This window comes from Aquila chrysaetos, chromosome 19 (assembly GCF_900496995.4).
Source record: "Aquila chrysaetos chrysaetos chromosome 19, bAquChr1.4, whole genome shotgun sequence".
NCBI lineage: Eukaryota > Metazoa > Chordata > Aves > Accipitriformes > Accipitridae > Aquila > Aquila chrysaetos.
The window spans coordinates 1,848,800-1,876,688 of record NC_044022.1 but is presented as its reverse complement, the minus strand read 5'-3'; the positions used below and the strand labels follow the sequence as shown (position 1 = coordinate 1,876,688).

The following is a 27,889-nucleotide window of genomic DNA, read 5'->3' as shown; positions in this document are numbered from 1 at the left end:
GACTGCTTCATCACGCATCTAGATGGACGAACCTACACAGACATATGAGATGGCCTGGATTTCACCCAAAACATCTATCCTGTGCTGCGTAACGATTGTACAAACATATCTTCAGGATTCTCCTGTCTTCAAAGGAAATTGGGAGAAGCTAACGGTGCAACAGTGGCCCTTTAAACTCACAGCAAAACTGAGCATTTCCTCAGGTCCTCGTGTTGCAACGTAAGTGAGAAGCGTTCAGACAATTTTTCCAGAACGAAAACTTTCTGGGGTTCACATAGTTCGCATGCTGAAAGGTTACGAAGCGCTGCAGTATTTCCTCACCTCCTTCAATCTATATATCACATAAATTGCAGGCTGTACTGTATGCAACTAACACTATCAGTTCCTTATCTGTGTTCGCAAGGTATCTAGACGCCCGCAATAAGGGTGCCAATCCACTTTACAAATTTAATACAGCTTCTTTGGAATGATCTGTCTCCTCTGCCACCGCAGAGCACAGCCAGCGACTGAATAACTAACAATGCAGCAGTTGGGATTTTTGCAGAGTACGGAGCCAGGGAGAAGGCAGTCAGCAGACTTAAAAGCTGGCCAGGATGCTGAGTTCATTTGAACAGACTAACTTTTAATTTCTCCCACAATAGATTAAGGTCAGATGATTTAGACAAAGGCTGAACTTGGCCTATTTTTCACTAAATAATCCTGCGAGCTTGCACATCCCATCTACCAAGAGATTCTTTGCCTTTTTTTCCTTTTAATCAACCCCAGCTCATTCTTTTCATCCATCCAAGCATTTCTTCTGAGCTTTGACTAGAATTAAAAATTGCATTAATCAGTTTTTGGAATACTTTTGCTGCCTCTTGACAACAGAAGTGAGCACTGACTGATCTTATGCAGTTTGCTAAGGTATTGCTGCCCTTGTTTCACGATTAGGACGTGTTTATGTATGTGCTATTCCTGTGCTAAACGCTGCAGGACGTCTCAGTAAAACTTACCTCTGGTTCGTTTTTGAACAAGGGAGCAGATGAGGATCAAGGTAACAGGAAAATGCTAGGAGTTCTCATGCCTGGGGAAGTCACTCTCAAAGCCTATTTTTATACACATGTAATGAGAGAATTGTTTCCTTTACACTCCTGCTTGTAAAATAAGCAGAAAAACATGTTTTCTCTACTCATTCTCCTGCCTCTGTTTGTTTTCCTAGACCAGGCATCCAATTTCTTACTTCCCGCTCCACAGTATTTTCTTAAAGGAATTACAATTTAAATATGTTTAATATTTGTTACATATGCAACCAGGAATGAATCTTTACGACATTTCAGGGGTACAACACAAAAAGGTTTGTGCTAGCTTTTCAATAGATTATCAAGCAGCTACTTTATTCAGTTTTTTGTATTTTAAATAGTGAGATTACACTTTTCAGCAGATGTTAGGTCAAGACTGCCGACTACACACCGCTGCAGCTTTCCTCAGCAGTCTGACAGGCCCTTTACGGAGTTTCGCACCCATTGTTCTCATTTGTGAGAATGGGAGAAGTGAAAATCGAGACCTAACTCGGTGGCCACATATTCTCAGAATAGGTGCCTAGAGGGACTCAAATTTCTGTTTGGGAACCGAATTTCTCAAGGACCCTCAAGACGAGGTTTGACTGAGAACTGTGACCGCTCAGTCCTTCCAAAATTAGATTTCTTCGAGGGTCCATTTCAGCAAAGCGCTACAGCAAGTGCTTCACTTTAAATACAAATAATCTTAATGGCCTACACACGACTGAAATTAAAGTCACTCCTAAATATCTGTCTTAGGTATAGCTCCCTAAATATGTATTTAGCCAAGGTTTAGTTAAACAAACAGAAAAAAAAGTGGCCCATAGAAAATTTAAAGGAACTAAAACATCGATATGAGATCAATTTTTAAGTGCCCCTATTTCTTTTCTTACTGACACTGCGTAAGGATGGGAAGGCTAAGATGATATTCACAACCGAAGAAGAACTAAAGTGATGCCTTAGTAGCATACACTGTACCAAAGGTCTGCAAACAAAGCATACAGCCCCTTCAGTGAGATCTGCGGGCGAAGCACCAGCGTGTGAGCAGAAGCAGAGCTCACCAGTGACAAGGAAGCAGTAGCTAAGACGACATTTGCTAAAAATACATACCGAGATTTTAAAACTTTAAAACTTCTAAATGAGTTGAAAAATATGAAGAAAACACACACTTTTCATTACCTTTGCTGAACGCCTCCTATTAAAACAACAGATTACAAAGAAATCAGGAACTGTACATTTGCACATATTCACCAAGTCTGCTGACGGACCCCCTTTCACAATTAAAGAAATGTTACTAGGTAAACACAACACAAATATTTTCATCTTTATTCAGTCCTCTGGAACAACATGCAGGCATTTATTTATTTCTCTTTACTTCAGCTAGAAGGACATTCCGTTTATTTAGACTTTAATTAGCTCGCTGTTCTCACAAGCTGAAAGCCCTCCGGGTCCAGCAATCCTTGTGGGTCTCGGCGTTCCTTCCAGTTGGCTTGCCAATCGCGAGGCATTCTGTCGTGCACACTGTTGCTCTCACAGCTGTGGACTCCATCAGGGATATTGCAGATGGGGAGGAGGGGGAAAAACAAACTCTAAGCAAGGGTATAATCTCTTCAACACACAGACCTTAATGCAATTAGCTGTTTTAATTTTAAGAGATGCTGAGGTGCTTGAAATGTCATCACTTTTACACAGATTTAAAGGGGTCCAGTTGCACAGGTTGCCAGCACATGGCCATTTTTATGGCACACCTCCATAAAAGCGATGGCATAAAAAAATCAGGGCTTTGGTGTAAGGACTTCAGATCCTATTCAGGTTTATATAACAGATGGCCAGCACACCACGCATCTCATTGATGTGAACGGAAACATTAGTGCTATAGAGTTTCATCCATGTCTCACTGGGAGATTTATTTAGCAACTGTTTTGTAAATAGTTTCTATCTCAGTGGAAATTGTGCTACGTCCATGAAAAAAGGCAGTAAAATAAATATTACTGTAATTTCTCTCTCCCCATACTCACCTTTGCCCTAAATTAATCTTAAAAAGCCCCCTCCAACTAAAGAGCAGGAATTATTCTTGGGGACCACCAGTACCAGCAGTTATGAAAAGAAACAAGTATGACTAGGAAGTTTGTTAATGCAATTCAGATTCCTGAATCTTAAACCCCAAATACTGCACTATATTTTCCAAACCTCTCAAAACCTTTATTAGCGCATATGGAGGCTGCAAAGTCTCTCAACAATAGATGCCTTTGTATTTTCCTAGCATGAAGGAAGCATCTGGATGAAATGTGAGTAACAGAAATGCACACAGGTGTAACGCTAAGTTTGGATCTCATGCAGAGTTCTGCTCTTTTAGAAACAGGCTTAATGAAGCAAAGATTAAAATTAGTAAACAAAGTGTGAATTCAGGAAGGAGGCTCAGGATAAGGGAATTATTAATGTCTTTAAATGATGCCTCCAAAGATTTCCGTTATTCTGAAGAATTCTACAGAATTTTAAAAACATACAAAAAGCGATGTGTGTCAGTAATATGTGTAAGATGAAGTTCAACTCAGCAAGGATAAATAGCATTAAACCCAAAACTAAACAGTTAAGCAACCACGCTCACCTCTTCTGGAGCCCATACTAGCGTTCAGTCTGGTTATAAATAACCTTTGCAAGGTAGCCGCCATGAATTCCTGACATAGTCAGTTCCTTAGCCTAAAGATCATCACAGTTAATGGTAAAATAAAGACAACAGTCCAGTGCAGGTATTAGCTCTGAAGGACTTTGAATTCCTGTAAGATGTAACAGTGTTAAGCAAGAAATAAGCGAGTCAATACAACAAAATGGTACATCTCCAGAGAACAAAAGGTAAAGCAGAGGACAGCTGGTTTAAAACAGTAAAATAATATATTTTGATGCAATTGTTAAGAAGGCAAACTCATTTTTTTATTTTTCAATTTAGAGAGAAGCAAAGGGTTACACTGAAACGCCCTCTCCCAACTCTATCCAGCCAAAAATGGTTTTGATTTTCTTTTGTTTAATCGCTTACATTTTTTGGCCTAGCCAGCTGAGATGGGGAAAAAACTTTTCATGTAAACAGTACAGAGCTGGCAAAAAATTACTTCATGGAGAAACATCAAATCCATAATCTTCATGCCGAAAGAATGGAAGCCAATTGAATTCAATGTATAGAAAGAGAAATGATGCAATTGTTTTCTTTTCAAATTCAGACACCGCACTAAACTGACACATAAGATCCAAATTTATTTATAAACTGCTTCATCTGGAAAGGAACAATAAAAAATGTATGCAAAACTGCTTCTTATCCACAGTTCTACATCCTGCCCTGTCTTGTTAGACACTTGACTTAAGAGAGGCCCTACATACATAGGGAAATAGTATTTTTTTGTTCATTTATGCAATTCAGGACTTACACAGCTTGGCGAAGAGCTAAGTTCAAACAACACAAGCAATAATCTGGTGTAGTCATTCAGGAACTTGTGTTGGTTTTCTTCTTTCAGGGACAGAGGGACAAGTGGGAGAGTCTGCAAGGAAATGGAGCTGACAGACTGAAGTTACATTTTCAAGCTGAAGAACTTTGTTTTATTAGGATCCTCTGATTAAGCTGCAGCATCAACTGCTTATACACTCATTTGATTTGTGTAACAAGGCAATTCTGAAAGACCAGCATAGTTTCCTATATGGTATTTAACAATAAACTTAAATCTAACCTCTGCTAGCTCCTAACAGCTGCTTCCAAAGCTGAGCCATAATTCAGACTGTGGGCTCACTCAGCCTTTGGCATCCTCCAGAAAAGACTGATGATCTAAAAAAAAAAAGTATCAGATTCATGGTATCGGAAGTTGACCTGTCATTACCGTATCCATACTGTGGTTAACATAAAAAGTTACACGTGCAGTGAAGCAATGTGAAGGCTTCCTTTTTCCTTTTCTAAAGTTATACACAAGTAAAATTTTCCGCTCAACTACAGAATAAAAATTGAAAGGCCATCAAAGGAGGTTCTTATTTCTTCCACCTAATTAAGGGCACAGCACAATCACCACTTTTATGTTGAATCTATTTGAGTTGTATTTTAAAAGCTCTCCTGGTATTCTTAACTGTCACTTGGTAGAGACAAACCTCAATTATTTTTTTTTCTACTCTTCCTCATTTCTATAATACTGTTTCCTTTCTATGTCTGCACACCTTTTTTAGGCAGACCTATTTACTAGCAACCAAGAGAGTTTCAAAACTAGAACTTTTATCAGGCCCACAGATCCCTCTAGGAGAGTGTCTGAACATCAGCTGAAGCATCAGACTGGCAGATGACATGTCAGAAACTAACATCTCTCTTCCCCCGCCCCCGCCCAACAAAAAATAAAATTAGCCTATAGATATGTATTTTTAAAGAGTGGAAAAACGTATCGAGAAAACAAGGTACTTATTTTAAAACACCGTGGGTATGTTTCAGTACTCTTAGTGTTCCACAGGCATATTTTCCTAATACTTGTCTTACGAGGAGTGCTGCTGTAGCTGAGTTGTCAGCAGGGAGCTGGTACCTTGCTTTGGATAGTCTACTAATTTCCCATTTCAGACTTCAAGTCTATCCCGTTGCGTGCACACAAACTTACCCATAAGCAATTCAAGGCAGGTATATTTACTGTCTCCAAAAGACCCGTTAGAAACCAAATTCTTCCTTGAAGGATCTTTTGCCTCCACACACTAGAGCCCAAAGTTTACTATTTAAAAAGGCACTGAATGCATCTACTATTTAAAGGAACCCATTAGGATGCATGAATCCCGTATGCTTATACTAAATGAACTGTTAGATGGACAATGCTGATCCAAAGTGAACAAGCAATACCAACTGCAAGTATTTTTTTAAAGCCTGTTAATCATGTTTCCAAAATAAACTCACTGAACAGTGTGTATTTTTTAAATATATTTATTACATCGCTTACAATAATCTACAGTAATGTTAAATCTAGCAAAACAACAAATTGCAACCAGGATGACATGGTCAAATATGAAACACAAGTACAACACAGTATGATGAAACAATGGCACAAAAATGAAGGTGATTTTCTTCAGCTGATTATATGAAATAAAACATTCATCGGCATTTATTTTTGCAAGTTTTACATTTTTTGTTGATAAATCAACAGCTTTCTTTTTGGTTTCCTGCATCACATTAATACAAAAATGGTATATTTTAAAAAGCAAATATCCAAGAACTTTTCTTTAAAAAAAATAATCGTATGCATAACTTTGTAAAATCTTAAACTTATGTTGTAAATGTGCCAATATTTACAATATCATAGTGCAACTAACAAAATGAAGAGGCCTTAGCACAAACATCGTTAGCTCCTCTTTCACTAGAGTCCAAATTCCAAAACACTGTATTGCAGGGCAAACCACAAACTAATTACCTCATATAACATCAGACAACAAGTACACGCTGAATACAGTACAGCTTTTTTCATACTTCACTGCTGAGGGTTAATTTAAGCAAATTTGAATATAACCAACATGCGCAAATACGGACACAAAAATGCATACAAAGGTGTACGTGTGCACTGCGTGTGTTTTTAACCCTTCGCTAACGTGTGCATACACGACACATGTATCTACATACCCATGGCCTTCCGCGGGGGGTTAGGGCGCTCGGCCAGCCTGAGGTGAGGTGCGAGGTGGAAGAGGCAGACCGAGCCAGCCGAACGGTGTCACGACAGCGAACTCGGCTCAGAACAGCCTCTGCTCTGCTCGGCAAGCCCTGCTTTCTGAGCGGAGGAGTCTCCTGGGGGGCAGCGCGCCCGTTCCCAAAAAGCGGGACAAGAGCTCGCTGGCTTTGCTCTGCGTGAAGAGCTACTGCTGGCTGCGTGACACAAGGCTATTTCTCTATTGACCACTCACAGTTACAAGCTCTCGTCCCGTCACTAACAGATAAACTGGAAGTGAAGATTAAATAAAGAACAATCTTGTATTTGGTTGTGTACCGTTAACCGGGTACGAGAAAAAGCACAGACAGCATTAATCTAAGTATTCATCACGTGACGAGGTAATTTAGCACCACAAGGATCTTCTCTTTGCTCGTTTCGCTACTACTTTTGACGAAACGGTAAACTTGGGTTGATCAGATGTTCTTTTCTGTATTACTGTTAATTCATTTTAACATTTAGAGTTGGAGGACATTTTTTCTAACATACTGCACTATAAAGTTCACATCGCAGTGTGAAGTATGAAACTGCAAAAGGAAATGCTATTATTTATTTCAATTGTTGCGCCACACAATCTCAACCCAGGTGTTCTTCAAGGCTGGTTAACATTATGTATCCTTTCTTATAATATACGTTTATAGCCACAATATTAACGCCCCAGAATTTTCATTTTACAGCCATATATGGCCTGTGAAAATGCTTTAAAGGGAAAAATAACTAAATATAATGTGCTGTCGCTGAATTATTCTACGAATTGAAAAGCAATTTTCACATTGGATAATGAATGTTACAGATTTTACTGATTTCAGCAAAAGAACTTCTTATATTGCGTGACTTAATACACCGCAGAACAGTGCAGGTCAAGAGGAGACACAAGTCGGAACATGTCAAAATAAACCCATTTCAAACTCATGATTAATGTTTTGTCTGTGTCTATGTATTTGTGCATAAGGCCCTATCCTTCCCACCTTGAAATCAATCGTGGTTTTGCCACTAACTTCAAACTGAGCAGAACTTAGCCCTTGCTTGTACATGAGATCTCTTCAAATTGTATAGACTTCCTTGGGGGAGCTGCTCAGCAAGTACAGGTGGGTGCAGCTCTGCTGACTTTACGAGAGCTATAGTGAATCCCACCAGATGAACATCCTCCCAGCAACACATTTTCCCCACATATTTGTTTAAAGCCACAAATGTGACATAACTGTGCATGGGTTTCAAAGCCATTAATCTATTTGTGTGTGTGTGTGTATAAATATAAACATACACATTCTGTGCTTCACATGTGAACTGTTTGTTGCATAAAAGAAGAAGAAAAGAGATTAAAAAAAACCCAGAAAGTTGTAGAAAGCATTAGGGAAATAATCACAAATATTCATAGAGCTCAAAGGGAAGCAGAGCATTCACAAACTATACAAGACTCTTTAGCTACATCATAATCACCTTAGAGTAGGCACAAATAATGCAGCATACAGAGAACTAGAAGGGGTTCAAACACTATAAAGTTGCTTAAGCTATTTCATTATTTAATGCAGTCAGTGAAATCTAGGGACAAACTAAAACCTGTGCTGTTGCAAGCAGAACTACAGCATCAAGAAACACAATTTCAGTTTCACCCATAAACTGAAACCTTCTGGTCTTGCTTAAAAGAAGCATTTCATTTCTGCTCATGTATAATGGGAATTACATTCCACACAAAAGGGATCTCAAAGTCCATAAACAGTGTACCTTTTCAATCTCTAAGGGACTTTCATTCCTTAAATGAAATATTAATGATACATATTGCCCCTGAATAGCCCCTTAATACAAGTCATATGTTGAAATGATTAAATGTTATGGACTAGCATATTCTTTGAAACAGTCTTGATGGAGAACTCACTATGATAACAATTACTGATATAAGGTCCATTTTTCTTTTCCACAGCTAAGCAAAGCCATGGGATTCAGGTTTGCTGGCAATCTGTGCTCCCTGCGCAGAACAAACATTCTTAATAAACTGCCTTAAGCAGCAGTAGCCTATATGGGAGAGGGGAGAAAAAATAAAATTCCTGGAATTTTCTTTACAGAAAAAAACAATTTTCAAAACATCAGTATGTATTTTGTTCAGTCTGGTGGAGCTGTCTGAATTTTTGGAAACTGATCCCAATGCACCTTTACATAATACGCATTTCTTGGGATTAAGTAATACATTTTACAAAGACATTCCCTCATAACAGGCAAAAATGCAAGTAACTTCACAGCTGCAAACTTTTTCAGTAGAACAGGACAGCCGTAGGATTGGGGTATGTTTGGGGACTGTTTCTATCCCTGGGAACAGTTTTAGATCTGAAGTCTGAAGCAGGAATGACAAAACGTGCATTTCAAAAGGGAATGACCTAACTGCTTCAGCAAACCTGCCAGATCAATGACTTTCTCTCCAGGTGATACTGGAACCAAGTATTGAAAACAGAGAAGGTAAGTTTTGTATTCTGCTGCCCTTTACTTCTTTTTGCAAATATCCTCCATAAAGAAAATGATATCGATACAGTGAAGCTATAACATCACATGCCAACATTTTCCAGCTGCTGAATTTTATTATGGACAGATCAGTGTAAAGGAATTATTTCACTACATTTAGAAGTCAGCATGAGGCAGCTAAACATTTTCTGTTATTAAGTCAATTTTCCTGATTTCAAAATATATTAAATCATCACTAGTGTAGCTCAAAAATATAATTTCTATAGAATTTTGTTGAGGATCAGAATCACACTAATTTCTAATTCTTAAATCATTATTTTCTGAGACACTGAAAGGAAAGATATAAGACAGTAAAAGCGTGTGATCGCTACACTATGGGCTTAAATACAACATAAATTTTAAAGCAATATGCAACATACGATGGGAAATATTGCTATTACATAAACTAAAGTAGACTAAGGTTCTCACAATAAAGCAGCAGAAAACAAATAGAATTAGTAGATATTTGTTAAGCAACTGGTTATAATGCATGACCTACTTTAACACTAAAGGAGTTTTGCATATTCATGCTGTACAAAATGACCACCTCTAGAAATTATGAAAACAGAGAAATTAGGTCAATAGGAGGATGATTTACAGTACCACCATTTCTGTAGGCTTTCATTTTAAAATGCATACAATGTCTTATTACAGCAAATAAAAAATGATGTTCCTGTCCTTAACATAAGTGAAAATAATCACTCGTTTCTCAGGCAAAATGTGTTTTTCCAAAAGGTGCCATCATACATGTGTCAGACGACGCTGCTAGCCAGCAGACCCCCGTATTTCCTCATTTAGAAATCTGTCCATATTTACTTGCAACACACGGGTGATCAGTATAACAGCTTGTGCCAGGTAAAACGATCACATTGCCTGTGAAGACACTTCTGTTTACAGTCATCAGATGGTAATGCAGTGAAGAGAACTTGAACACTGCTTTGAAAGCATTTACTTTTTGTCCTGTGACCACACAGGATTTCTCCATTTTCTTTTCATTTAGATAAAAAGACTAAACTTAGAGCGTTCTAAATGTGCGTGTCGGGATCAGACAGCGTGATGCAAGCAGTTTAATATGGCAGGGGTTTAATTTTCTGCTTTTCACCTGTTCGTTGGTAAAAGCAAAGTATTCATTAACTGCTCATACCAAAATGAATAAAGATACCGATGGTAAAAACAGAACATATAATCAGTACCTTAGATGATAAAAAGAGCACTATTCATAATTGTGCCCAGTATGGATTTGTGCGTTATATTCACCTTATCCAATCTTCGTTCCTTAAAGCGTGCACAATGCTGTTTTGTATTTGATGGACATTTTCAATGGTTCATTCATTACAAATTCTTGCATTAAAATGCAGTGGCAAAGCCAAAAATACCCCCACACACTAGAATTAATTTGGCCCCATGTTTTTAATATCAAATATGCAAAACTCTTTTGTGCGATTCACTATTACTGTAAATTAGCAGCTATTCTCTTTAAAAATGTTAAACCTTCACCAAATCACAAACCATAAACATTGTTCCATTTTCTCTTTTACACTGAGTCTCCTACTGAATCCATATCATCCGAAGAGAGTGGGCGATACAGGTCCTGTAAGATGAAGTGCAGTATACATTTGTTTATTGTGTTTGATTTGTTGCACTGCAACTGTCTTATATTCTTTTTGTTACCGTGGACCAGAAGATATTGTTTAACATAAAATACACATATTCTACGTACTCAGGTTTTTGGCTTAATGTCATACAATTATTTTTTAATCAACAAATAGATGGTTAGTAAATAAAGCTGGAGTTTCAATGTACAACATATTCTAAGAGGCAATTTTTTTGTTTTTATTCTTTCCTATTAAACACTATTAAAACAATATATGTCTGCTCTGGAGAGCCTCCTAGTTTTTTGGAAACTTGGCAATACGAATTTAACCTTAAAGGGAAAACACTGCCCTTTTTGCTGTTTCACAGACAGCAGCAGGAAAGTAAGCGCTTACCTTACATAAGGTAATCACAACTTGCCACCCGCTGGTGATATAGCATAGATCCAGCAACATTTGAGCCCCAGAGCGCTGCCGCTGAACATTGCCGTTACCTACACTGTACTGACAACGGTATGTCTTTTCCCCAGTTTTTCTGTGTCTGTGGGTACGTGTAAAAAGTCAGCACGTAACACCCCCCCGTCGCCGGCTCTTTCCGACGGTAGCCGAGCAACCAGCTCATGACAGCAGAGGGAGAGCCTGAGCGAACGGATCGGCTTCGCCTCTCGAACGCCCACCCCGAGCATCCCCCGGCGGATCAGACAGCCCTCGAATGCCGGAGGTGTCGGGGGACGACACGCCGCCCTGCCCGACCTGCGCAGCGCAACGCTCCTCGCCGAGGCGCGCACGGCGCTGAGCGGAAGAGAAGGTTCAGCCGGGAGCAGCGGCGGAGGACGGAGAGCTCTCTCCTTTGGGGGAATTAAGCACAGCCGACGGTTTCGAGGGGCACCGACTCGGCAGGGGCCCAGCACACCTCATAGCCAAGCTCTGATACCTTTAAGGCGTTTGGGGGGGATCCTTCAAGTATAAAACGAATTTACGAAATACAACAAAACAACTACAAGACAAAATACGAGAACACGTGAGAATAGGAAGGCTGAGGGAGCTAGCTTAGGGTTGACCTTGGTTTGGGGTTCTTTCTAATCGCAGGAAGGTAACTGAGACAAAAAAATAAACAAATCTAAAAGCTATACTATAAAACAAGGACTACCTAAAATGAATGCTTTACAAATTGCAAATTTACACGGATCTCAGTAATCTACGCAGGTTTATGTTTTACTTGCACGCATGATATAAAGGGGATTTAAGTCCCCTAAAGGGTTTTTCATTCCCTAGAATGCTTATTCTGCATGTATTCTGCCAATGGGCACGTGTACGTACGGTAGCAGACATGTTAGACGGGCAGAGTGAATATCAGATCATTATCAGATCAATGCATTTCTATTTTGTTGTGAACAATCTAGACAAAAGAAGAATTTTAAACAGACGAGATCATCTCATTCCAAATACTAACTAGTCAGTTAATTATTAAAATTTCTTTTGAACATATACAGTTTGGGAATTTCTAATATATAGAACAGAAAAAAAATCTGTTGATTTCCTAGGGAGGGGAACACCACAAAGTTTTGAATAGTATCTTCCAGGTGACTGCTCACTCGTATGAATATAAAAAATATGCATTCCAAACTTACAAAGAAGATACTTGTGAGAACTCACTTTTAACATTTAGGAAATACTTTTGTGTTTGTTTTAATAACTCTATGGCTGTTTTAAAGCAAAAACATGCACAAGATTTCAGGGTCACATTCTCTGTTTTTTCATATACTTTTAAACACTTGAAACTTTTTTAAAGTTTTCCTTTCTGCAAAAATTTTTCTTGCCTATAATTAGCTGAAGAGCTGTATTTTGGAAAAAATATGAGGAGAATCTATTTATTATTTTGCATAGATTAATAAAAGGACAAAACTTGCTGAATGAATAAGAATTCTTGGCCACATACAACTCAAAAAATCATTATATGCATAGAATTCAACTTCTTTGATTAGTCAGGAGGTACCTTAAATCTCATTTTTTATTATGCTATAGGTTGTAGTCTCTAGGGAAGTAGAAAAAACATTTAAAGTAATGGCCAGCAACAGAAAATCAGGTATAAAGTGTCCACCTTAATTGAAGTAATGACTATGATTACAAGACAGTGGGAAAATAAGCTCATAAACTATTATAAAGGCTACTTAAATAAAATGGGGGGGTTGCTATTATGTATATTTGTTGTTATGATTGCCATGTCACCTTTTCTGAGTCTGCGTCATCAACTGTACTCTGCTGTGGTAGGAACTATATGCATGTGCAACACAATAACTCTCTACTTCAACTGCTATAAACCTGAATTTCAGATGTTTTAGTCCTCTGTGGAAATAGACAATTAAGTACATAACAATTTAAAGACAAGAATCTTAATTTCCTATTTAAGAATAAAGAAAGAATTAAACTAAGAATTAAACTAAAGAAAGCATAACTACAGTACGCAGCCCGCAAGTTAAAGTACTCAGAAGGTGACAATTGGTTGATAGTTAGCCCAGACAGCTGATAAATGGTCCCTAGTTCACTTTCAAGTCCTTGTATTACACCCATGAAATTAATCTTTCAAATCTTTACTTTCCTCAATACAGATTGAATTTCACCCAAGATTATAAAAATATAACTTTCACTGATTTCTGAATTTCTGGAAACAACTCAGCCACATACATATGCAAGTGAGAAAGGATAAAACTTTATCTTTTTATGTTCTGGCTTTTGAGGGTACAAAATTTTGTCCGTAGGGTTGCAAGAATACTGTTTTCATGAGTATGTAACACAGCAGCATTTTTGGCTTTATTTACATCAATGGAAAGCCTTCCATCAAAGGCCAGAATTTCTTTTTTTAAAAAGGTGAGTGATGAAATGCAAGTAAGAAAGATGATTGATCCCTATTTTAGGTTGCCTAATGCACTCCATAATTAGAAGGAATATTTTCTTTGGAAAATTCTACCATCTCTACTATTTTTACAGCTCTTTATTATTCACAGGGAGAAATCCCTCAGTTTGCAGAATTACCTTGCTTTTGTGCCTCTGAACTCAAAAGCATGACTTCCTCTCACCTGTACTTCCCAGGAAAAGCACTGGCAGCCTCTCCAGACCCCTCAGCATTTTGACGTACCAAGCCTACAACTGCCTCATAGCGCTCGGATGCGGATGCTGAAGAGCTGACTGATTAGTTACACCAAGGGGAATCGGGCTATGCTAGAGTCAACGTTCCCTCTTGCCTTCCTGACCCAGTACATACCGCTGGCATCCCATCTACCCGGTGGCACGAGAGAACAGGCACTCCCCTAACTCCAACCGCACAGAGAGAGGGGCAGAGAAAAAACGAATTACACAGCTGAGCCAGCATTCCCAGGACCCAGCACCTTATTTCGGTTCTAGAGCAGTAGCTCCCTCAAACTCCACGTCGAGAGAGAAACCCAGACCAGGCAGAAACCCAGCCATCACCTTCAACCCCAGACCATGGCTCTAGCAGCCAACACTCTTCTTCTGGGGCAGGAACACCTCACCTCTCAACACTGGGGACAAGGCAGGCACTGAAATCAGTCTCCTCTTCTCTCTTGTACGTCTATCACACGATATCAACACTTCAACAACCTCCTAGGGAATAAACCTTCTCCTGCACCTGGCTTGTCAGCCCTGTAGCTGAAGCCACTGAAGACAAAGCAAAATGCTTTGTGTTCGGTTTTGGTTTATGACAATATGGTACATAAAATAACCTGTCCTCTAAATGAAATTTAAATGGCAAGATACGAAAGATGGTACTAAAAAAACCCAGAACACCATTTATACTGCTAACAAGAAAATTAAGATTAGTAAGCACTGTTTAATGGCTGTTCATAGAACTAATTTAGTCATTGGAATACACATATGACCTTAAACAACACAATCGTATGTTTTTACAGTGAACTTCTAGCTCATTCACTTCACAAGTTAAACATGAAAGGAGCTGAAATAAGTTCTCAGAGCAAGTGTAAAGTTTCCATCCCTGAACTTCTGAGCAGTTGATTTACTAACCTAAATAATATTATTGCAATGCATTTTTACATGATTGCAATCTATTTTTACATGAATTTATTCCATACTTCGTCAGGTAAAAAAAAAAAAAAAAAAAAAAATCTGTCTAAAATAAATCCAGACAAGCATGAAAGGTCTCCTGCTGAGGTCAAGGGGACTGGATATGAATATCCGAGAAGAGAATTCAACTCTTTAACACTGTCTTATCCCTCCTGTAGTTTACTTCAGTATTTATTTTCTATATAGTTAGCAACGTGATTATGTTACCACTGCACAGCCCTTTGCATCCATAATCCTGCCACTCGGTGATCCTGTTACAATTCCGCATAGGGAACCCGGATAAGAAGCAGCCCATCTGCTCCCCTCTTCCCGTTTGAAAGTCAGAAACCTTGTGCCCAAACCCCCTTGTGTCTAACGGTGCTGACCACATGGTTCCCACTCACCCAGCCACGAACGTTAACGGAAAAACATTTCTTCACTGTGGGGAGAGAAGCATCAGCGGTGGGGAAGGAAGTTTAGGAAAGTTACCAATGACAAGAGACGACAGCCTTACAGCAAACGAATCCACTGTATACTGATGTCATCCATCTAAACAGACACCCTTACATCACCGATGTATAATTCATTTGGAAAACTCTTTGTTCCCTCTTCAGTGACTTATTAATGATTCATTAATAAGCTTTGAGAGTAAGAACAAACAGGTGTGGAAGACGTTGCATTCAAGAAGATTTTAGTACCAGCCTACCCAACTGAAACTTGCATCGTTACTCTCCAAGTACCAGATGATGAAAACCACGACACTACCCTGAGGCTTCAAGCTGCCGCTCACTGGCTGTCTCTCTGCCGCGAGATCACAGTCAGCTTCCATATCTATAAACAAGTCACGGCAGAAACCCGTGGCTGTATCCCAGCCCGAGGTAAGACTTGGGCAAGCACAATTCCTCAGCTCCCTGGTATCCAACGGAGATGAAGAAGGGTACGCAGGCTGGAAGGGAGTCGTGCCATGCTACACTATTCCTGACCTGGATATCTGCAGAATCAGGTCTGCACCAGCCCCTAAAGTCAAGCACTGCCAATTTTGTACATAATCCCCTTACTTTGAGAGACAAAAATTATGTCTTTATTTAAAAACTGAAAAGGCATGTGTTCAAACTGTGTTTACAAACGAGTCTGAGATAGGGAGTCCTGCCTTAGGGAAGCTTTCATAGAGAACTACTCACAGTTTAGAAAATAGCAGAAGAGAAGATACATAGACATCTGTCCCATTGCTTTTGAATAGATACAATTAATTAAATCAGCGTGTGGAGCCTTTTGGGTTGAACAAGTAATATTTTGTCAGAGGGTTACAGCGGTAACATAGGTACTACCTCAATTCTGGATGCTTAGGTACATTGTAGATTCCTCTACACGTGATAATTAGGGGAAACCTACAGCTACTAACAACTCTGGTCCAGCAAAGTGACTGACAAGTCTCCTGCTGCCTTGGTACTGATAGTATCTTCACTTCACAAGGCTACGGTATCATGGCTAATCCACAGCTAAATTCCACAGCGCATTCTTTCACCTTGCTTCAAAATCAAAGCTGATGGTAGGTTTTGCAAGTGACGTAATGCCCATGGCATTATTAAGACCAAAAAAATGTCTTTGACAACATGAACTTTTCCTTCCAGTTGTGAAAAGTTTGGGAAAAGAAACTAAAATAAAAAAAAAAGTTTTGTAAAAAAGGAGGAAGATACCCCTGGTTTTCCCCTCAAGGATAAACCAATTCCCAGCATACTTAGCATTTTGACAGACACAGAACAGTTGTATTCCACTTCAGAGTGTTGTACAAACACAACAAGACTGCAGCCAAGCTTTTCCACCCTAGGACTCTACACACAAGGAATCAGTGGGGAGAAGGCTATCGGATAATGGCTATGCCAGATTCTCCCCAGCCACGCTCAGAAATCAGTTTCCTTATTTCCTTACCCTCTGTTTCCGTAGGCTTCCTGGGCTGGTGGGAGATGGGCTTGGAGACTTCCCAGAGCGGGGAGTAGAAAGCTGGCTACCAGGGGTTCCATTCACTAAAAGGGCAATAAATTGAAAAAATAAATACAAGGCATTATTAAAAGCAAAGAAATAGTTAAATAAACATATTTTGTTTCATTCTTTGTTGAACAGATTAATTTGCTTTTGCTTAATGTTTTAAACATAAGGTAATTTAAAAATAAGGTCATTCACAAAAGAACTGTTTCCTCAGAGTTTTGGCTCATGAAGCCAATTTTTATACAGAGCAAATAATCAACAAACCAGAAAAGACTGCTTAGTTACTGCCTGAGAACATGATCATGTTTTCTTAAACTGTATTGTTCCAGTGCTTGAAAGTGATGGGGAGCAAGGTGCTTTGCTAACCTTAACAGACGCTTGCTATATGTAAAGCTTTTCATTCCATTTAGTTATGGCTTGAAATGCTACCCACCAAAAATAAAAAGCAGTAGTGCTCGCAAGAACAAATCAGCTGCTTGCTGTTCCTCACTCATTCACTTGAAAAGATTTTTGCAATACTATCTGACCCAAACATCACCTCAGACTTAACCCAGAAGAGCTTTCCAGAGGCAAATAAATTGGACCTAACACCTGAAGTCTGACTTACAGCAAGGCATCACTTTCTCAAATAAGTAAATTCCTTCATCTATGTCGGTGCCTATCATTTTAGAAGCATCTTTTGCATGCATGTGACATTATCCACTAAATTAGCAAAACAATACCAGCAGAGGACAGAATTCTACTACAAAGTAATCACACGAGAGGCTATCAATAAAGTTCACGCTGAAGCACTGATAGAAACACTACAAAGCGTGTATCACATATATATGTAAATATTCTTAAACAAGCAACTGTTATATCATAGTCCACATTTGTCAGCACCAGGAAAAAAAGAACCGACAATCAGATTCCCAGATTCTGAATCTGAGGAGAATATTTACATACTAGGATATCAACAAGGCATTTGACTTACCTTCTATGAGTTCTAACATGGACAAAATCTTACTGTTTAACCTGATAATAGCAAGCAGCAAAATTCCTGCTCTGTACTAAGCCAAGCTGTAGCCAAACTGAGAAGCAATGGGATTAGTTAAGGATAGCTGGGGCTGCTCACAGAGTGAGCTGAACGCGATGCAGGATTCATAAGCAGAAGCCTTTTCTGCGTAAGGCTGACGTCTTCAGAGCAGCAGTGGGAGGTGCAGGTGCTGTCTTAGGGCTACATCAAAGGTGTCAATTAAGCATAATGCTGCTGCTTCACAACGCTGAGCCACTGCAACCCCCACTCACTTTCCATGGAGCCCCAAAAGCCTAAGTAATTTTATATGCTGTGCACTGAATCATAATGAGGTGCCTTTGGGGGCAATATACCAAATGACTCATCCGAAAATCAAAATGACAATAACTCTTGTAAAACCTTGGCTGACTGGCAATCTAGCAAATGCTAATTCCTCTGGATAATACAGGAGGCATTTTTAATAGATTTTCCTTACTTTTTACATAATACTTTGTTCTCACTGGCTAATACTGGGCCCGCGCAATACAAGGAAGAAACATGTATACCTACCACACCACAATAAAACACATTACACTGCATGATAAATAATGATCGCTTAATAGTGCTTAGGTGCTATGAGTGACCAAATCTCATCATCACTTTGTGCAAGGCATTGCTTAAGGTAAAGGTACATTATATTTGTAAAACCATAGGAACAACAAGATACACTAATTGGATTTAAATAGGCTGCTTTTCTAGAAAACCATTCCACTCATCTAGGCTTCGAGTTCTTTGTACAGAGGACAACGGTTTGCACATATCAGCACTGATTCAAATGTTGTACTAAGTGTGTGCGGGAAGGCACATGCATATGGACACATTCACTAAAGTTCATAGAGTATTCAGCAAAACACCCCATAGGCCTGGCCCATAATGACTAAAATCAAATTTATTATCAATACTTCTGAAATCATTAAAAATGAGCTTTTTGGAATCTCAAACTTCTAAAGTTTTAAAGGGCTTCTTATAAACAAATATGGTAGTATTTAGAAACCAATATAAACTACTACTATTCACGTGGAGCTAGTCCTCAAGACTCCTAGTGCTCTGCCTTCTCTTTAAACCAAGCAGATATTCTTCGGTCTTATTATTATGAGAAAATTTAAGATAACAGATACACTTTAATAAACCTTGTAGCACTCGACACCGGTTCCTGTTCCTTATAGATTGACTCCTTCCCCATAACTTTCAACAAGAGTTTTTCTTAGAATTACTATTGCAATTATTCTGTCCTGAAGACAAAGACTTGAGGCTACCAAGTGGAACCAGACAAACAGATGCAATAGTGTATTTGATTCATGATGTATTTCCCACATGTACCATGTTGATGAGTATCTATTTGAGATGAAAAAACAAAGTATTATAAACCCTAAAAATTACTCACTTGCCACCACCAGAGTACCCAGAGCATTTAAGCTAAGCTCCAATGCTCTCCCCAGTAGCATTTTTTAAAAAGGAAGATTATGATAGTTGTGCTTGTGTTGGCTGTCTGTAATATCTGAAATCAAGAGTACAACTAATGCATCAAGGCCCTCAGGAAATTTAAGTGGAGTTTGCTCACCTCCTTACCCACATCCGAAATACAAAGGTGCTAAGTACCTAAAACACATACCAGGATTTTTGTGAGCCTACAAGGTCTCCCTGTGGAGAGCTGTTTAGGTAAGTCTAGAGATGACAATTAGCACTGGGGATGAGATTCCTTTTACTAGTCTTTAGGTACCTGTTGCATTGGCTTCTATATCTGAAGTAATTTTCTAGACCTTATTTTAACCAAGTTGCTGTCATAGCACGAGTTGTATCATCCCCAAGCAACCACCTCAAACAGACCTGATGAACAATGTACTAAGAGCATGCACTGCAATGTAGAATTCTAAAGCTGGGCAAGATGAAGCCAAACCCATGCACCTAGAGGTTTAGGATATGCTGGAGATGAAGCAAAATCATCAAAATTCTCCCCACCTACCAATTTTGGTGGATTTTATTCCAAGCGCAGAACTCCATTAAATAAACTCTGATGACTGAAGGCCGTACAGAGTCTATGTTAGAGTCAACCTGAACAGGGACTTGGGTGACGTGGGTTCCATTCCCAGCTCTCTATATGCATCTGCACAACATCAGACAAGTCATGTCACCTCTACCACATCTCTACTTAGGCTTTAAGTTCTGGCAGAATGAACTCTGTGCACATCGTGTTGTCTGTCTCCTGGATGCTCTGCATACCTAGAGATATACATTATTATTACTACTGATATTATTAATGTAATGCTTAAGACAGACATCACAACAGGGAAGAAATGGTAATTCCTAATAATTCCCCAGTCCACTCCAGGGGCCCTCCTTTTTTATCTTCTTGTTTATGGCTTGCTGCCCATTCCACCTCTGACTCTACTTCCTTGTGAGTCGTTATGCTGAATTTGCAAATAGGGCTGATATTAGGTGCTGTGTAGCAGGAAGAGACTGGACTGATTCTGACCCCCTTCCTGAACTCCACTTACAATCACGACACCATTCTTACATATGCCACTCATGACCAGATAGCATGGCAACAAATATGTGAATACAATCTATAATATTTAATAATAATGCGTTCTTGATAAGTACAGGAATATAGTCTAAACTGCCCTACAATCCATTTCTAGGTGGCATGCATTCTGGCTGGAAACTGCATTCCTGTCCAGTGTCTCCACTGCATTTCTCACTGACTGATACAGCACATGTTCCTACAGGGAATCTTGATGTAGATAAAGACATATGAAATTGGTAAATCACTGTTGCGATTAATCATGTTATTGAGTGAGGCAAGAGGTTTCTTGTCACTTTTTATTCATGAAATGGCAGGGGTCAGAGACTTCAGCTTAACACACAGCGCCCTCCCATCGTCTCATGAAAAAGATTTATCTGTTCAAAATTTCACAGGTGAAATACGTATTAAAAAGCTAAAACAATAACAAAAGTATTGTGGCTTCTCTGAGCAGACTTTTCCAACTGCTTAGCTGTGAACTCCTTTCCTTACTGTCATCTCTTGCTGAGGCTGCATAACAGGGCAAGAACCTGTCTTTGTATTAGTTTTTCCAGCACCTGGTACACACATGAAGGTAGAAAACCTCACAAAATAGAACACTAAAGCTGGATACCGTCATCCACTGAGATAAATGCAAAATAGTTTTTCATATGATGATATTTATAAACTTGTGAAAATGCTGTAAATAAAAAGTATTTTGATGGCATTCCAATAAATAAATTTTGATAGGGCACCTTTTTATTAAGTCATAAAAACAGAAAGTGAGAAAAGCTGAATTAAAGTATCAAGTGCCAGTCTGAGAAGGTGCCGATGCCACTGCACTGTATTAAAATCATACTATCCTATAAAACTGCCTGGTCACGTGTTAGCATCTTGTACTCTATAATAAACATGTAAAGATGACTCTGTGTGTTTACAAAAGTGGTTTGCCAAACACGAGAGTACGCGTGAAGAGGAAAGAGGAGACTAAGGGAAAGGAATGGTGCAGGCTTTTTCGCAGCCACAACTTACTCATGACTAGGGCAGGCTAGACTAAAAGATGTTTTACAGAAGTCACAAACAACATGTGTAGGCCATATTCAGCAACTGCTAGCTAGAAAATGGTGATGCGGGATCACTACTTGACCTTGTCTCAATTACTCGTGTCATATGTCACTGTCGTTTCCGAAACAATGTTTTTGTCTCAATAAGATTAAGTAGTTACAAAGTAGTTAGGGAACAAACCATACCTTGCCTTTTCGTTGCTTCTACTTTTGTATCCTACTTGTATAGATCTTGTCATTTTTGTCTTCATTCCAAAAGACAGAGTTTGTCCAGAGCACCACATTAAGCAAGTACCCTCATTATCACTGCCCCGTAAAGGCTTTCTAGGTTCTTCCTTAGCATGCAACTGGTTGAGGAAAAATCCCAAATAACCAGTACTGCATTTATTTTAACTGGTGCTAAACTGTCCTTTTTACATTCGATCTTTTCTAGAGTTTATGTCAAGAAGTTATGTGGATACAAGAACATCTCTCTGCCACTGACGACAAGGCTTCACAGACCCATACGGAGCCTTCACCTCATCAACAGATTAGAAACATCAGCAGAAAGGATCACCTTCAGGTCAGGCATACATTCCCACCCCAGCAGCCACCAGTACCTGAGTCCCTGCAAGTCCTCGGTACCTGTGGTAGCCACTCAACGCGACCCAAGCAGTGCGGAGCTCAGCTGGGGCTACAAGCCCCACAGACGCTCAGCCCACGCTGATCTCCGTGGAGTGGCCACTGTGACAGCCCTTCTACCTCAACCTGAAGTCAGCCACCTCTGCACTGTCAAGCAGGGAAGTGCTGCAGACAGGTAGACGTTGCGGACATGCCCGACATCTCAGAAGACAGGAGCTTTCCTTGAAAATACAATTCTCTGGCATCCACAAGTTTTTTGGTTTTTTTTTTTTTTTGTAGCCTCAGAAGGTGGGTAAGTGCCTCTTGTTTTTTTCTCTGCACTTCATCAGAGTACAGCTGATATCTATGATCTTGGCTGCTAATTTCATGTAGTACCTAATCGAGAGAGCATCTACATGTACGTAAGATTTAATGAAAATCTCTCTTTTGAACTGTTTTGCCTAATTGGAAAGACTAGGATTCTCAAATCAGTCTGTGTGAATGGAGTACCAACTCTGAGGATGTTTCCTCATTCGGCGTTTAACTTTTTAATCCTTTAAGAGGATTAAACTATTCAGTCTAACCAAACCTATTTCTCTTACTAACTCTAGATTTTTGTTACAGGCTATAAAATGATAAAACTTAATTTTTTAATGATTAGTATCAAATACAAACAACATAAATAAAAAATTAAAAGGAAGCCAGGATCAAAGTAAAAATCATCTGGAAATCCCTGGGTCTGTAGGATGACTCCATCACTCCCATGGGTTTGTACTCTTGGCTTCAGGAAAGTTTCACTTCAGCATATTTATTACAAAATCTGTCAGATGAGTACCTATAACAGTGTGAATAAAAATATGTGACCTCGCCACAGACAATATGATACATCATGTTCCTTCCTTTGGGATCCAAAAGACCTTCTTGAGTCAGGTGGCTGAAGAAGGGTTGTTTCTGGATAACGGCCTAGGGATGAACTATCAAACTAAAAGAAAACATATCTTCTTGTGGAGGAACACATCTACCTTTTTTTTTCTAACTAGCTGAGAAAAGCACAAGCATCTGCTCTAGAGAAGCCTTCAGTAAGATCCAATTTCCATATCCTAAACCTCTTTTTCCTTTAGTGAACATCTACAGCTTTGATCAGGCTTTAGTTTGACATGCAGTTTCACAATTTCTTTGCCCAGGTGCAATTTAAAAAAAAAGTACACAGCCCTTGGTAATACGACCTACTCTATCCATCCTTCACATATGTTCCCTTTGTCATTCAGAATAGGTACGTATCAACCCAGTTACTCTTGAAATAGACACTTGTCGCACCAAATAACTGAAACTCCTAAATAACTCTTCTTAACACTAAACCTGAATTGCTGTTACAAATAATATTTCAAGCATCTGAAATATTTTGGGTGATAGTTTGAGGGGAAGAGGAGATAGCTCAGATGGGAGGAGAAGTGAGAAGGAAATAATTTTGAAGGAGGTGCTCAAACTGCAAAAAAAGAAAGTAGTTAGTTTTGTTGAGAGCAAGTCCTGAAAATTAGAGTTGGGATTTCAGAGGCTAAAACAGAGTTCACCCGAATGTACTATCCTTTCTTAATTTAATGGACCAAGGGTACAATAATTCCAGCCATCTCATGCTGCTCTTGATTTGATTAAAAATAATGATCACGAAGGAGTAAGCGCTGCTTTCTTCGAATCTGTAACCTCTTCACCTGTGCTAAGGCTGCCACCAATGGTGTTAATTGACAGCTGGACAGAAGCCGACAGCTACTGAATAGCCATCAGACATTCATAATTTTCAGTCACCAGCAATGGGCTGGTACCCAGTCTCACTTAAATTCAACGTCTCTTTTATGATGTCCTTTTCCAAATAATATTTGATGCCAACAAAAAAACATCAAAGTGTTTTACAGGCTTTAAGACATCAGGAAAATTAAATAGAGGCAGGATTACCTATTGCACTTGGAACTAGACTTCAGCCCTCTGCCTGCCTGGGAGGTCATGCTACCTTTCTCTGCTTCTCTTCTTTGCCTTGTTCCCTGCTTCTCTTCTCTATTTAGACTGAAAGCATTTTGAAGCAGACAATACCTCAAATGCATTTGTAAAAAAACAGAAAGCAATCCTCCTGCAGCGAGATTTCTGTCTTGTGGTATTGTTTTGAAACACTGTCAGATGTAAATAAAAAACTGAACAAAACATATAATAATGGAGAAGTCAGCCCTTACCACAGATCTTCCTAGCTTGCATGTACTCTTTTAAGAAAAAAGTACCAGGAAAATACAAGCACATTAGGCAGATGCTCTGTTAAGAAAAACAAAATAAAAGGACAAAGCAAGGACAGAAGAAAGGTGACCACCGCCTCTGGAAATGCACACAATCCTCTTAAATATGTCAAGAAATGGTGTAAAAGCAGATGCAGCTTTTTTGCTCACTGTAGACTGTATAGCTCAAGAAAGGGTAAGGAGTGTGCGTCTCCCATTCCCTTACGGACTGACACATATTTCCTTGCCCTCGGTTAACCAGAGTACAGGTCTGAACCTGTGTGGCACTGAGCACTCGTATGGCCTCTGGCATCGCTAAGGGTCTTTCTCCGCAGCCCTGCAGCCTGCTTTCCACTCGCAGCTCCAGCCTTTCCCCCACGCTGCCGTGGCAGTATGTCCCAGAGCCTTGGGATACTATTTTTTATCCTGTTGTTCCCACTCCGTCACTCCCGTGGCCGTGTGGCAAAGCCCAAGGGTGTTGTTACGGCAGGTTCTGTACGGGGCTTTCAGGCTCGCCAAAGATGCTGCCTTTACAGGCAATGGAGGGGGAAAGGCATCTCCAGGCAAGGTGAAGGTTATCTAAGACCCTTGGGAATGTCACTGGGAGCCCTTTGCCCCCAGCGCCAGGTGAGACGATGAGGGAAGCGGTTCTCCAGAGCAGCGGCTGGGGGCTCGCCACGGCGAGGGGACGCTCGGGGTCCCTTTGCCTGCTCCCGCACACAGTCAAGGGCCACCACAACAAGGCGAGACTGAAACAGAACGCTCTACGCGTTAGGGGCGAGGGTCTTCAAGCAGAATTTTCTCTAAAAATCATTTGTTAACATTACTGAATTTATCTTCAAAGCACCGGTTTTGGTAAAATGGTATTGCGAAAATGAGACATAGACATTAAAGAAAACAAACAAACTGACCAATGCCCCCAAATAACCCCTTTGATTTCTGTAAGCAACTTCAGAAGCTATTGGGACGAATTTGGGAAAGTTCACCATCCCATACCACTATTTGTAAAGAACAAGGGACTCGTGGATTTCACCGCATTTATAAACATTTAGTTCAAGCCAAAGTTTGGCTTAATTCTTACCAGTTGAAATTCTGTGTCAAAGAAGGGAAACAGTTCCTGAGGGTGGTATTTAAGTGGTTAAACCAAAGCAGACTGTCTGCATGTCCTAGCCTCATTTACACATCTGTTTCTCTAACAATGGGGAAATGACCCAAATACTGTACCTTCATTAACTCTAAAAATGATGAATCCCGATCAGCTATCCTTTGCTGGATGAGAAGAAAATTAATGTTGAATACTGACATTAAAGGCTATACCATACTATAGATGTATACAGTAGAGAATTAAGGGTAAGTCAAGGATAGCTCTTCATTTTAGAATTTTATCAGTTTTAATATCCAACTTTGAGATTTCTAAATTTTTTTCACATCCTCTTTGTCTATGCAACTTTCCTTTTTTGACCCACGTAGTCATCCATACATATTATCTTGATGTGGTCATCAATTGATGACCGACGCAGGCATCTGATCCTTTTGCGTAGCAAGAATGCGCAGACTTTTCAAAACGCAGCAAGAATCAAACAAGAGGAATCAGATTCTTTCTAATTAGCAACACGCTGTTCTCCTTACATCTCGTTTAGCTTTTTCTCAAGGGTACACTGTCAATAATGCTTTCTGCCTGCCCTTTATCCCTACTTTTCTCAACTTTCTTTTATGGTACAACTCTTCACAAAATGATACATCCTTTCATTTTTGGAATGTGTATGTATTGCCTTTGATCTAAGCAAAGAATCTACTGTTCTCCTCGAGTATTTTTTATGTTTATCCCTAATGAAAGAGAAAATCCTAACAGTAGTTTAAAGATGAACTGAAAGCAGTTTAAAAGCATAGAATAAAAAAATACATATATACAAGCTTAGCACTAACAACATGACAACAAAAGCATAACTTCCAATTATGCACTAGTCATTTAGGAGACTCCCTAATACTGAGATGTTTAATGTAGACAACATGGAAAAAATTATCTGCTCTTACATGCACTAGATGGCAATTTCTCTATTCTACTACTGTCACGGGTACATAATTCCAATAAATAGGCAGTATTTTTAGGCCTACTGAATGGCAGAATAGTGAAATCTGTACATATTGTCTGCATTTCATAGGACAACTTTGGGTTTTGTCTTACAACATCTGAGAGTCTAGTGTTTCTTTTTCTTTCCACTGTTGTTTTTTTCATGCACTGTCTAATACCAAATTGCATATTTTTAAAATCTATTCATTGATTGCTTTTAGTTTTACATGATATAAAAACAATTCTTGAGGGCGAGTGCCCACTTAGTACAATATTGCTTCCTTTTATGAAAGTAATATTGATGTAAATACTCATGGATGTAAGGTTAGAAATAGGCTTCCTGTAACATTCACACAATTTGACTTCACTGTTTGCAGAAAGCAAACACAAGAGGTACAGACAGCCAAATCAGATCCATTGTCCCCATTAAAATTAACTTCTCTAGAAACATTTTCAATTGTTTATCCTTTTTAAGCTGTAACAAGAATAGAATAGAACAGAATAGAATAGAATACAATATTTCAGTTGGAAGGGACCTACAACAATCATATAGTCCAACTGCTGACCAAAAGTTAAAGCAAGTTATCAAGGGCATTACCCAAATGCCTCTTAAACACTGACAGGCTTGGGGCATCGACCACCTCTCCAGGAAGCCTGTTCCAGTGTGTATTGGGTTTGCGTGGCAAAGTTTTGGTGGTGGTGGGAGCTACAGGGGTGGCTTCTGTGAGAAGCTGCTAGAAGCTTCCCCCATGTCCGACAGAGCCAATGCCAGCTGGCTCCAAGTTGGACCCAACACTGGCCAAGGCCAAGCCCATCAGCGACGGTGGTAGCGCCTGTGGGATAACATATTTAAGAAGGGGAAAAAACCTGCTGCAGAAGAGCAGCTGAGGAGAGGAGTGAGAATACGTGAGAGAAACAGCCCTGCAGACCCCCAGGTCAGTGCAGAAGGAGGGGGAGGAGATGCTCCAGGCGCCGGAGCAGAGATTCCCCTGCAGCCCGTGGGGAAGACCATGGTGAGGCAGGCTGTCCCCCTGCAGCCCAGGGAGGTCCACGGGGGAGCAGATCTCCACCTGCAGCCCGGGGAAGAGGACCCCATGCTGGAGCAGGGGGATGCCGGAAGGAGGCTGTGACCCCATGGGAAGCCCTCGCTGGAGCAGGCTCCTGGCAGGACCTGTGGACCCGTGGAGGACACACGCTGGAGCAGTCTGTGCCTGAAGGACTGCAGCCCAGGGAAGGGACCACGCTGGAGCAGTTCATGAAGAACCACAGCCCGAGGGAAGGACTCACGTTGGAGAAGTTTGTGAAGGACTGTCTCCCATGGGAAGGACCCCGCAGTGGAGCAGGGGAAGAGTGAGGAGTCCTCCCCCTGAGGAGGAAGGAGCGGCAGAGACAAGGTGTGATGAACTGACCCCAACCCCCATTCCCCATCCCCCTGTGCTGCTGCGGGGAGGAGGT

At 39.9% G+C, this 27,889-nt stretch overlaps 1 protein-coding gene across 5 annotated transcripts in view; it reads right to left on the bottom strand.

The window, feature by feature from the left end:
* Positions 1 to 27,889, bottom strand: part of DCLK1 (doublecortin like kinase 1) — a 249,989-nt gene that overhangs the window by 49,086 nt on the left and 173,014 nt on the right. For 2 of the 5 annotated variants that reach the window (XM_030042331.2, XM_030042330.2), the window contains exon 6: positions 16,831 to 16,925. In XM_030042331.2, coding sequence (XP_029898191.1) covers positions 16,831 to 16,925 — 95 coding nt within the window. Of the gene's footprint in view, positions 1 to 5,951; positions 10,824 to 16,830; positions 16,926 to 17,860; positions 18,065 to 27,889 lie in introns of those variants that run through there. The other 3 variants (XM_041118428.1, XM_030042332.2, XM_030042333.1) reach the window with 3 other exon arrangements.